The 12,526-nt window shown below is 45.1% G+C and overlaps 1 protein-coding gene across 1 annotated transcript; it reads left to right on the top strand.

The window, feature by feature from the left end:
• Window positions 1-8,058: 8,058 nt before the first annotated feature.
• Window positions 8,059-11,997, top strand: tdgf1 (teratocarcinoma-derived growth factor 1). The gene is made up of 6 exons (XM_068574513.1): window positions 8,059-8,223; window positions 8,328-8,380; window positions 8,988-9,209; window positions 10,203-10,317; window positions 10,403-10,512; window positions 11,593-11,997. Exons 1-6 carry the CDS (start codon window positions 8,201-8,203, stop codon window positions 11,697-11,699), a joined length of 630 nt encoding a protein of 209 aa, XP_068430614.1. The 5' UTR covers window positions 8,059-8,200; the 3' UTR covers window positions 11,700-11,997.
• The last annotated feature ends 529 nt before the right edge of the window (window positions 11,998-12,526 follow it).

Genomic DNA, 12,526 nt, shown 5'->3' with positions numbered 1-12,526 from the left:
GAGGAGGAAGAGGAAGAGGAGAAAGAAGAAGACAAGCATATGAAGGAGGAGAAAGAGGAGGAGGACGAGGAGGAAGAAGAGGAGGAAGAGGAGGAGGAGGAGGAAGTTGACAACAAGGAGAACGAAGCAGTTAACAAGAAGAACAAAGAGGATAAAGTACGTAAGGAGAAGGACAAAGATGTGGATGAGAAAAGTGAGGAGGAAGATGAAGAAGAGGAGGAGAAAGAAGAAGACAAGCATATGAAGGAGGAGAATGAAAAAGAAGTAAAGGAGAGGGATAACATCAATAAAATGCATAAGATTGCAAACAACGACGAGGATGGAGAACATAAGGCGGCAAAGGACAAACAAGCACACATGGGGGAGGACAAAAACATAAACAAAGATGATGGGGAGGATGAAGATGAAGAGGAGGAACAATCAGATGAGGAGGACAAAGACGAGGAACGAGACAAAGAGGACAAGGAAGAAGAAGAAGAAGAAGAAGAAAAAGAAGAAGAAGAAGAAGAAGAAGAAGAAGAAGAAGAAGAAGAAGACACAGACATAATAGAAAAGGGCAAAATGGATGAAGTAGATAAGGAGGGGGAAGAAAATGATGAAGAGATGGGTAGCAAGGACAAAGAAATAGAAGAGGAGGAGGAGGAAGACGAGGAGGAGGGCAAGATGAATGAAGAGGAAGAGTTAGACCAATGTGAAGTGAAACAGGGAGACACAAAAGAGGAAGAAGAGAGCGAGGAGGTTGACGAGAAGGAGGACAAAGTTGTCAAGGTGATGAAAAACAAAGTGGATAGTGTAGATACGGAGGAGGAGGAGGAAGAGGAAGAGGAGGAGGATGAGGAGGGAGAGGAGGAGTGTGACAAGAAGGAGGAAGCAGACAAAGAACAAGAGAAAGACTTGGACAATAAAGAAGTGGATGAGGAGGACGAAGAACTAGACAATAGGGAGGAAAAAATAGCCATGGAGGTGAACATTTCCAGAGAGGAAGAGGATAGGGCAGATACAGGGGAGGAGGAAGAGGAGGAGGATGAGGAAGAGGAGGAGGAGGAGGAGGAGGAGGAGAAAGAGGATAATGCAGACAAAGACCAGGAGAAAGAAGTGCATATTAAAGAAGTGGATGAGGGTGAAGAAGTAGACGAGGAGGAAGATGATGGAGAATTAGATGATGAAGAGGAGGATAAAGAAGTAGACATGGAGGAAGATGATGATGAAGAAGAAGTAAACCATGAGCAGGTGACGGACAAAAAGGACACTGGAGCAGAAGACATGTCGTTTAAAAGAGAGGAAGACGTCCGTGAGGACAAGACAGAGGAGGAAGACCACCGAGACGTGATGAAGACACGCGGGGTCCCGCTCCATCTGCAGTTCCATCGCCTCAACGCCTCCTTCTCCTCCTGGAAGCAGTCGTGGATGGTGGCGGTAGCCCACAAAGGAGGAGAGGAGTATGACGAGGAGGAAGAAGAGGACGAGGAGGAGGAAGAGTGGAAGGCTTGGAGAGAGTCCTGGAGGATTTGTCGCTGGAAGAAGCCGGACGAGGACGAGGTGGTGTGTTTCTCCACCGAGCACCGGAGCCAGAGACGCACGGGACTGACCCGCCAAGAGGACGGCATGCTGGGAGGGGAATGGACTCTCAGCTGGAAGATGAACGAGGATGCAGCAAAGCATGCAGACCCTGAAGAAGAAGAAGAAGAAGAAGAAGAAGAAGAAGAAAGCTGAAATTTCTGATCAAAATGTTCTATATAGAAAGTACATTGAGATCTTTTTAAAAGGTTGGAGCCCATAGAGTTATGGGTACACAACTTTAATATTTTTGTTTATAAATGTCTTCAATTGTGTCCGTTGAATCGTACGCTGACATTGATGTAGTCTTGTGATACCAGACAATCAGAGATGTCCGGGGCTTTCTAAAGGCGAGGTGGTTAATTAAACGATGCTGCCAAACAGTTCTGAAAAGTGAAGCCAATGTGGACGCGCCTTCAACTTGCATTCTCTCTACTGGCCACCAGGTGGAGGTCCGGTTGTAAAGAAATTTATAGAAAATGACTTCCCATATTCAGCTCTTGCTGACAAACACAGCGGAGGCCCCTTCCATGTCAGCAGGACGGTCAATCACAGCGGGTCATCTGCGGGCTTGTGGGTTGACTTTAGTGTTTTTGTCATATCCAGATATGCAATAGTGATTGCTGGATTATATGTTTGTTGATGCCGTTCAATCCTAAAAGAGGCCGTCAGACGAGCAGAACAGCAGGAGAACAAAGCTTCCTTTATTACAGTCCTCATTCCGGGTGTTTCACGTGAGGATAATGTGCCGTTATCGGTCGACGTCACGGAGGACAGGGCTCCGGCTGAGAGAGTCTTGAGTAATGTGTTTTCGACTTCAACGTGTTTATAAGCGCGCGACTTCTGCATATCACCACCTCAATATGAAGGGCAGCCCCAAAGACTTAGCATCGGTTCTGCTATAACGGTTTACACAAAGCTGAATGTTTGCGCCAAAGTTCAGCTTGTATGAAGATATTCACCGGGTCAATTCACAGGATTAAAGGTGGGGAATAACCACACGGCCAGCCATCGGTGCTGAGAAACAAAGCCTGCGTACTCGGGCCAAGAACCGCAGTCCTTCGAATGGCCACTTGAGGCTGGCTCCATGTGTGAGGCAATCCCCATAGACCTCCATGGTGAAATGCCAGACTTTACTGTACTATTCAAAAACGTTGCATTCTAAATACAGCAAACGCAAACATGAGGTAGTGACAGAGCAGCAATATGAAGCACTTTAAGGGAGACGACGGACGTTAAAAAACAATATGTCAAAATGTGTTTACAGTGTAATGTTAGACCATGTCGTGGTTAAAGGGGATGCAGAGATCAGTGTTACCGGTGAGTAAAACGCTGGCTATCTCAACCGCTTTGAGAAGATAATGTGTAAATATAATGCATTTAATACAGTTATGGATTGTATACTTATCGGACTAAAGTCAGGTAGCTAAATGTTTAACCACATTTCACACGGGTTTAAAGAACCAGCTCAACATTTTGCATGATGCACTTTTTCACTTTCTTTCTGACAGTGAGATGATTAGTCAGGCTATGGTTAGCCTAGCTTAGCATGAAGACCTTAAGCGGTGGGGAAACAGACAACAATGAGTGCAGAGGGAGGATGGATACTGTTATTCGTCAAGAAATCGTTTCAGCTAAGCTCCCCTTAACACACCAAACTGTGATTATTTTCTGTCTCTGAGTGGATTAAACCAACAAAGTGCAGCATGTTGTAATGCTTGTTAAGAGTGTGGTAGTTGTGGCTCAGGGGTGAGAGCGGGTCGTCCTCCAATCCGCAGCTCACTGCTGCTAAATGCTGAGAATGAGTTAAATGCAGAAGTCAAACTGCATGAATGTACCTGTATGTGACTGTAAGATATTATATTGACTACTTACACAGCTCTTTAGGAAGCCGTGTCCTGGTGTATATTTCTGGGGCTTTTATTGTGAAGGAAAAAACGGAAGGAGAAAGATGAAAGGACATGTTCTCATGTGTGACAAGAAATAAAGTGGTTGCCGTCTTGTGCAAACTAGAGAGCATGGTGTTGTTGTTTTTTATTTTTGTACAGTATAGGCACAAGATAAACCCTCAGCTGCATTGGTGGCAGCGGTGGGATTAATTTGTGCCTAAGAAAACCAAATTGAGATAAATGTAGAAGGCAGTTCGCCAAAGTAAGCTAGTTAGCTAACGTTAGCCACTGCTAACACGAGCGTAGCTTAACTTTGGACAGCGTGCGATCGTACGAGTCAGATATTCCAGGGGCGCAAAGCTGGACTTTAACTTAACGCTGTGGTGGACTTTGGTTCCCTCCGGTGGCCAAGACGAGAATTGCAAGCTGCACCCGGCTGTTGCGTGATATGCAGGCCGAGATTAAGCGAGTGAGAGGCGTCTTGGAAGAATGCAATGTGCCTGGGTGTTGTGTGAGAATGTTTGTGAGTGTGTTTTCCACAAGAACGGTGTTGTTTTTCTGGGTAAGGTTGTGTGCCTCTCCTCACCCCCTCCAGAGCCGTCCAAGGAACTGCCCTCTTCATGTTTCCATCAGCAGTTATGTGTGGAATGTGTTTCATAAGCCAGCCACCAGGGGGAGACACAGGGAATGTGTTTCATAAACCAGCCACCAGGGGGAGACACAGTGTTTCATAAATGTCAAGTTCTACGTAATTTTCGCCAACTCTTGCCCAACTTGAATGGCTGGTACACTTAGCTCAAAGGACGCACGGGACAACTCTTTTCAGCAAAGCTTGAACTTTAGTGTTTATCTTAAAGTACTTTTCATTTGTACTTTTCAATCGCTGGTTGGTCCATTTAGGTTGAAAACACAAAAAAGCAAAAAGTTATGCAAACATGTAAATAACTTTGAACAATTTTCACCCGACAAAACAAAATAAATAGCTACATTACCAGTGGCTTCTTTGGTTGTACCCCAAGTTGACTGAAATGTTTTGCTGTGACCTTCCTTTCACAGGTGCTTCAACTTAAAACAATCAGCAGCCTGCACTGGCCTACTGGCGGTGCATTATGGGACTTGTAGTCTTTTCTTTCTTTTCTCTCTTTTTTCCTTAGAACAAGGTAACGTAATTTAAACTTAACAATAAACCAGCCACCAGAGGGAGACATATGAATATATTTTATAAACCAGCCACCAGGGGGAGACACATGAATGTGTTTTTAAAAAAAAACAGCCACCAGGGGGAGACACAGACGTGGTCCAGCTCAGCCTGTGGAGCTCCTCACGTGCTTTGTTGGAGGTCTTTACTTAAGGGTCATTTATACTCAGGTTTTACGCAGAGATGCAAGCACGCAAGACACGCAAGACACGCAAGACACGCAAGGGCCCGGTTGCGTGTCTTGCCTAGTCCTATCAGCCGTGCTTGCGCGCGTCGCTCAAAATTTCGGACTATCCGTCAAAGCTACGCGAGCCGTACGCAGCACCGCAATGCTGTGATCGGTCCGCTAACCACATCCTTTCTGAGTCTCGCATTTCCGGTTTCATAGCATAATACCGCCGTTTTTAAAAGCCACAGCAGAAACACGAACAATGGATCCCGTTGAAGTACGTTTGGCTGAAGAGGTCCACAAATATGAGCATTTATATAACAGGTCTTTGACGGAGTATAAGGACACGCTCATGGCAGTGAATTCCTGGAGGGAGATATCGGCGAACGTCGGTGTGCAGGTCGAATCTAAACGGTCGTTGCGCCACCTACTGTTCTGGCGTATGGAAAAGGCGGGAACTATAAACCAAAACGGGTCCGTCAATCCGACTGCGTGGCCAGCCGCAGTTGCAGTTGCAAGACTGTATATCACCCTTTTTGGGTTTCAGAGTGGAGCTGCAGTCACTCACTGTCACTTTATTGCAAAGTCTCATTGAGTCATTGTTGTCCACAAATAAAATATTTGTTTAGCTTGTTAGCAAGAGAATAGCATTCTATACACGTCTATCTGTGATTGACAGCCAAAGCATTCTGGGAAAATCAACCAGCCGTGGGTTTGACTGAACCAACTCAAAGGGTGGTTCCAAAGAAATGTGTGATTAAACTGATTATGAATATAATCACAGGATTGGTGAAACACATATATTTTTAAAGAGCATAACTTTGCTCCAGTCGCTTCACTGCCGAGGCGCCGACAGCTGTCGTTCTGAATCTATTTATGAGAAATCTTGTTTACATTGTCAGTAAACAAGATTCATTTCATTCAGAAATGTTGACATTTTCAGCCTCCATGGTTATTTTATATGCAATATGTTCAATTAATTTCATTTTTCCAGGCTAAGACTTGCTCAACTTGACAAGTTTCAGGTGAGTCCCATTGTGTTGATTCCAGCTTTTAGACCTGACCAAAACTTTGTTCCCTTTTTAGTTCACATGTGAATATGTATTTGCTATAAAGGGAGAATCAAATTAAAACAGCTATATAGTAAAATGATAGCAGATTGCTTTATGGACAGTTTGGGGGCCGTGACGTGAAACTGGACTGGTGTCGGGGATGTGGATGCTTTATGCCACCAGCAGGAAGGAGACCAGACTTCTCCAGATCTGCATCTTCCTATTAGATATCTGTGTCTTCCTCTCAGGTATCCTCGTCTTCCTCTCAGATATCTGTGTCTTCCTGTCCCCTCTGTCCTGCAGAGGTCTGGCAGCTTTCACATGCAGATGTCCTGTTGCGACCAGTCGGGTTTCCCTCCTGCTGCTGCCTCTCCTGCTGTGTATTAGCATGAGATCAGACTGCATTGTGATGCTGCGCACATTACAAAATACCCATTTCCACCTCTGATTGTGCCTCTGTGGTTAAAGCAGGGGCAGATTAGCAGGCTGAAAGGAGGGGGAGGGGTCTTCTGGGTTTACTTGAAAAAAAAAACAGAATAAAAACTCCTGACTTCCTTCTATGACTCGTTTAGAAGGTTTTAACGCAAATAAATAAAGCATTTCTAATAGAAGGAAGAAGAAGAAGTAGAATACTTGTCCAGACCTGAAAAGCACACAGAGCTCATGTTCCATAATTCATAAGCAGGACATGTTGAACAAGTAAAAAATGTCCTGACCTCTCCTGATTAATCGATGTATTTCTTTGCAGGGTCGACCATGTGGCAGGAAGTGCATCCTGATATTGATCCTTTAATGAAGGAAGAAGAGATAGATTATTGGTTTAAATATGGTTTATTAAAATTCCTCTCATGGTGCTTTTCTAAATGTTGAAAGACGTGCTGGCAGTAGAGTTAAAGGAACCCTGATGGTGTGAACATTAAGGACACATTGAGGGTTTAATCAAACCGCCACATAGAGGTGCACTCATTCTGCTTTTTATAGAAATATAACTTGTATTTGAATAGTTAGGCGTTGAAATGTACTATGGGTTATATTTGATTGGATCCGTTCTTAAATAAAACTGCTCTCTCGTTCATTACAATGAGCAGCACATTAATGCAGAGATATCTCAATAAGACAGAAGAACAGTTTAGCTTTGTTTTAAATTCATGCTCCACAGGATGCTGGTCCTTTATTGACTCATGGAAGTATTTATTCTGTTAAACTTCATCTCACTGAGACTGAAGGAAGGAGTGAATGAAACTCTGTTGAACAGCGGAGCCATTAACATGTGAAGGAGGGGCGAAAGAGGCTACTATACATGAGGAGAGAGGGGGAGGGGTGAGAGACAGGGGAGACAGAGAGAGAGGGGAGACTGATGGAGAGAGAGAGAGAGGGGAGACTGAGGGAGAGTGAGGGAGAGAGAGAGAGAGAGAGAGAGAGAGAGAGAGAGAGAGAGAGAGAGAGAGAGAGAGAGAGAGTTTGCGCTTCCTCCTAAAATGTAATAAGTATAGTGAAACAAGAGGAAGGAGGCAGAGCGGCTCAGCTCCAGATCTCTGGCTCTGAGAGATGAAGAATCCACCAGATGAGAGAGAGACAGAGAGAAAGAGAGAGAAAGACAGAGAGAGAGAGAGAGAGAGAGAGAGAGAGAGAGAGAGAGAGAGAGAGAGAGAGAGAGAGAGAGAGAGAGAGAGAGAGAGAGAGAGAATAAAATCCCTCTCTCTTCATTGTTGTTATCATGGCTCATTTAAAATCCTTCACAATAAAACATCTGGAAACACCTGGACTGTTGCTGTGTTGCTCAGTGTTTATGCCCACGTGGTTTTATTTTTATTTGTTATGATTTTAGGTTTTGTAATTGCATCAAAACAAATGTATGGCTTTCTTTTTTTGTCACCTAATTGAACATTTTGTTTCAAACAGTGAAAGGAAATATATGAGTCATGTGTTAAGTTCATCAAATTCAACTCAACAAATAAGAAAACAATCTGCCATGGAGGAACCAGGTCTCCTTCTTATTATCATTATTAATATTAGCACATATCTTTAGTAGGCGTTTCCCTTCCTGTTGATTCCACCTGGACGTCAGACAGAGTGATTGGAAGGGGGCGGGGCCTCCAGACCCCCCCCCCTTCTTCCCCCCGCCACCCCGGAGTGAGAGTCACCTGGAGGGTCGCGAGACTTCAGAGGAAACCCAGAGCAGCGTCGAGGAGCGGCTCAGAGTCCCGTCGAGTCTGGAAGGAGCGGACACACCGGGACCGGGTCTTCATCTGCGGACCAGAACCGGGTCAGGAGCTGTCTTTACAGTCCGGTTTGAGTGCGAACTTTTCCAGTGGCGAGTTGAAGGAAGAATCTCATGATGAGGACGCAGCTGCTGCGGTGAGTCACGTGACCACACGGTTCAGGACGGTGTTTGATCCGGAGACTTTTATTCATTCATTTATTTATTATATAAATATATATTGTATTATATATTTTTTCAGGATGTTTCTCTGTGCAGCGACCTGTCTCCAGTCTGCTGCTCTGCGCGCTGCAGGTCTGTACACACACACACACACACACACACACACACACACACACACACACACACACACACACACACACACACACACACACACTATTATGTCCTCCGTGCTGCTCTAAGTATTTTCATGTATTTGCTACACAAATATAATCAATAATAATAATGAAAGTAATGTGATGGACAGTGCAGTGAGGTCAAACGCCATAATGAATGCCATCTGAAAACCTCACATCCTACAACATGTAGGCCTCATTCTTTTAGACTGTGCGGTTCGAAGTGAACTTGTCCATCATCAGTCTGAGTTAAACTGAGTTCAAAGGACCAAAGCAACAGATCTTTTACACAGAGCATCTCAACGCTGCAGGTTCATCCAACAGATCTTCTCTGGTGAAGTTCACCGCTCTGCTCGTGGATTTACTCTCTGGAAATGTACAATGATCAATAACATTTTTAGGATACATCAGTTGGCTGTGAACTAAAGTATGTGTTCTGTGTAACCTAGGAAACTCTAATCCATTGTAATAGAATGGGCCCCGCCCCCTTTCTTCTTCACAGTGTGTTGTCACAGGATGAGGATTTTCTGGTCAAAAACTCAATTTGTTCCCGTTTTCTTTCTCAGGCTGTGAAGGAGACGACTGCAGCAGAGTCCAGACCCCCTCTTCGTCCCCACCCTCCTCCGCCCCCTCTGTATCCCCCTCTTTATCTTCCTCTGTGGTGGTGAAAACCCCGCCGCGCTCCCAGGACTTCCTGGGCCAGTTTACCCAGGTGAGCTCGCCAAACAGCGGGGACCGTAAACACCGCGACGCCAGCGCCGTCCTGCCCTTCATCGGCCTCACGGGCAGTAAGTTCACACTTTGTATGCACAGATGCCATCAGCCCAAAACCAACGAAGAAGAGAGCCCCTCAAAAACAGACCAACGCAAAAAGAATGTAATAGAAAATATTTCCAAAAGCAATCAGCTTGTAATGCAACCTTCCCATCGTTTACACCGTGCTTTGAGAACATGAGATTTGAGGGTTTAAATGATCGAAACATATATTTATATTTGCAGAAGGCAAATATAAATATAAAGGCAAGACATCAAATCTTTTTATTCTTTATTGCAAGAGCGCAGGTTAAGTTACTGGTTGCTGATGTAATGATAACATTTATTATTATAAACAAACATCAGATTGATTTTCAAACAGCACACAGTGAGAGGTCGTCTTTTTTAAAATGTCTTTGTTCAATTCAAACGTCTGCCTCTTAGAAGTAAAGTCTCTAAAATGAGGAGTTGTGACTGAGGAGCAACTGCCCGTCAGTTTTAGTGTTTCTCTGTTATTTTCTGATGTTTGTTCAGACTGCTGATGTGAAGCAGAGGAAGGAATGTGCTGCCAGATGAGACTCTGCTTTATCTCACAGGCAGATACAGGCGGGGAGGGGCTCAACCTGAGGTCTGAGGGCCCTGCTGGGCCTTCAGCTCGTCCCACCGCTCGCTGGAGCGGACACGATGCACAACAAACTGAGAGCAACAAATACAAAAAACATAGTTTATTGTTAAATGAAAAAGTATGAATACAAACTGATCAAAACTCAGAAAGTGGGAGATGTTACTGTAAATGAGGGTTGAAAGCCAACAAAAAGTAAGTTAGTCATAAAATAAAAATAAGAAAACAGTTTTCTACAAACATATCGTTCAGTGTGACCTTTGACCTCCACACTGTTGGTTGACTATTCTACTCTTTTTGTCTTCCGGTCTGAAATAAGAGCTTCCATCACAGTGTGAGGCTGCAGGCTGCTGTTGAGCGTTTGAGCGGCTGTGGGCTGGAACTCACGTCTTCTTTTCCCTCGCAGGTGCCGAGCAGAGTCGCAGCTGCTGCAAGAACGGAGGAACCTGCATCCTGGGCAGCTTCTGCGCCTGCCCTCCGTTCTTCACGGGGCGGAGCTGCGAGTACGACCAGCGCATCAGGTAACTAACCCTCTCGCTAACCGAGCTAGCAGCAGCGCTACTGCTGCCTCAGTGCCCCCGCTAACGTGCCGCTGTCTGCCTGCAGGAGCTGCGGCGCCATCCCTCACGGCGAATGGGTTCAGAAAGGATGCTCCTACTGTCGCTGCGGTTACGGCGTCCTGCACTGCTTCCCCAACGTCTTCCATAAAGACTGTGGTAAGATGCTTCCCCGCCGCTCTGCTGTTGCCTGGATCACGTGATCATTTTCCAATTCGTACATCTGTTAATCTGCAGTTTTTTCTGTCAGCATTTGATGCTGGTGGGCCGATTCTGCTTGAGAAGAAAGGTATCAATGTGGTGTGTTCACGGACGTGTGCAGACCGAGTCATCCATCTGTATTCTTGTCGTTGGTAGTTTTCCATGCTGTCCGTTCTGAGGTGGTGATGTTTTTCAGTTGAACGAACAGCAGAGGTGTGGACGACGCCCGGCAGCTTGTTGAAAAAACATGTCGTTCACACTTTTCACTCCAAACGAAACAAACAATGGGTGTTTCAGGGTAAACTCCCACTGAGTGTAACGCACCTCTGAAGGAGCACGGCCCCGCCCACTCATTTACAGTTTCAAGGCTGTTATTCCAAAATGCAAAACAGCCTCACGGCCTTCGGCTGCAAACGTCCCAACGCTCTCATGGAGCTGGCCGAGCAGCAGCGCACGCTAACGGCTTCTCTTCCCTGGGGTTTGCCTCTGAAGCTGTTCCAATATGGCTGGATGCTGCTGGACAGCAAGACCTGCAAACAGTATTGGGGCTGAAATCTCTTTGCCACATTTTGATGTGTAACTAAATACATCTTGTACGCTGAAACTTTATTTAATAAAACGCAGTGTTTCAAAGTTATTTACAACGGGAAAATACAGCAAATAGATTATGTGTCCGTACATATCAGTATTCTGTCAATGAATGTGTTGATTTGAAGGATCAGTGATACACAGCATTTGACTCATTTAAGCTACTCCACCATATCCATCAGAATGCATGATTTGCTATGTCCATGTATGTCCATGCCTCCATATCAAACTGTGTGTTTCATGGTGTGCTTCACAGTGATTAGCATGTATACAGCTAAGGGACCTTTTAAGAAAACCTTTAATACTAAACACATTGTGTAGCTTCTATGTCCAAATGCCATTATACAATAGCAGCCTGAATACTTAAATGACACACAACAGTAACCTCACAGTGTGCTGAAATGATTGTTCCAACAATATTAAAGACGTTTCTGTCTCTCTATTTCCCAGATGATTCAGAGGAGGTACTTTGGTATCGCTCGTCAGCGGTGGTGACAGTTCGGCCTGGCTGCTTCCTGTATCTGCTGCTGCTGCTTCCCCTGCCTCTCCTCCTCTGATGTTTAGAAAATTAAAAAAAAGGATTCTGGAAACCTCCACGAGGATTCACGTGAAACACTGAGAGCTGTGGACGAAACAGGGTTTCCCCAGCTGTTTCCTGGATTTTAAATTCTGAAGTTTGACTGTTGTGGTTCAGGGGGAACCCTCTGCAATATTGTGGTTTAGGGGACCCTCTATGATGTTGTGGTTTTGGGGGAACCCTCTGTGATGTTGTGGTTTTGGGGGGAACCCTCTGCGATGTTGTGGTTTTGGGGGGAACCCTCTGCGATGTTGTGGTTTTGGGGGGAACCCTCTGTGATGTTGTGGTTTTGGGGCGAACCCTCTGTGATGTTGTGGTTTTGGGGCGAACCCTCTGTGATGTTGTGGTTTTGGGGGGAACCCTCTGTGATGTTGTGGTCTAGGGGGACCCTCTGTGATGTTGTGGTCTAGGGGGACCCTCTGTGATGTTGTGGTCTAGGGGAACCGTAGTAGTGGTTTATGGGAACGTACCTCAGGAGGTCTTCTACACAAAGCTGAGCTGTTCATTGCTGCGTTCCGTTCAGACTCAAAGACATCGGAAAGATGAGCCCATGAAATGTTTTAGGATCTTTTAGAGGACTGAAGGTTGAATTGACTTGATACTCGTCCTGGACCAACTTTAACGTTTTCAAGAATCCAGTAAAATGTTTATTCATTCAGGGAATGTTGCAGTTGGATCTGAACTTCTTCCAGTTTTCACATTGCAGGTTTTCTTGTTGCGTGAGATGCTTTGCAATGTGTCTTTAAAATGCATCACTCCGCTTGCCGATTTAGAACATTTTCAGCTTCATAACTCATCAGCATCACA

The sequence above is a fragment of the Clinocottus analis genome, unplaced genomic scaffold (assembly GCF_023055335.1).
Source record: "Clinocottus analis isolate CAN_PGR_092001 unplaced genomic scaffold, fCliAna1.0.p SCAF_13, whole genome shotgun sequence".
Classification (NCBI taxonomy): Eukaryota; Metazoa; Chordata; class Actinopteri; order Perciformes; family Cottidae; genus Clinocottus; species Clinocottus analis.
Note: the sequence above shows the minus strand (reverse complement) of the source record. Positions and strands in the feature narration are given on the sequence as shown.

What these genes read in the sequence shown, in the direction of transcription:
- tdgf1 (XM_068574513.1), top strand. Translation starts at nt 8,201, where the DNA reads ATGATGAGGACGCAGCTGCTGCG. An exon ending in ATGAGGACGCAGCTGCTGCG is followed by an intron (nt 8,224 to 8,327) that starts GTGAGTCACGTG and finishes ATATTTTTTCAG; the next exon opens with GATGTTTCTCTGTGCAGCGA. An exon ending in CTTCATCGGCCTCACGGGCA is followed by an intron (nt 9,210 to 10,202) that starts GTAAGTTCACAC and finishes TTTCCCTCGCAG; the next exon opens with GTGCCGAGCAGAGTCGCAGC.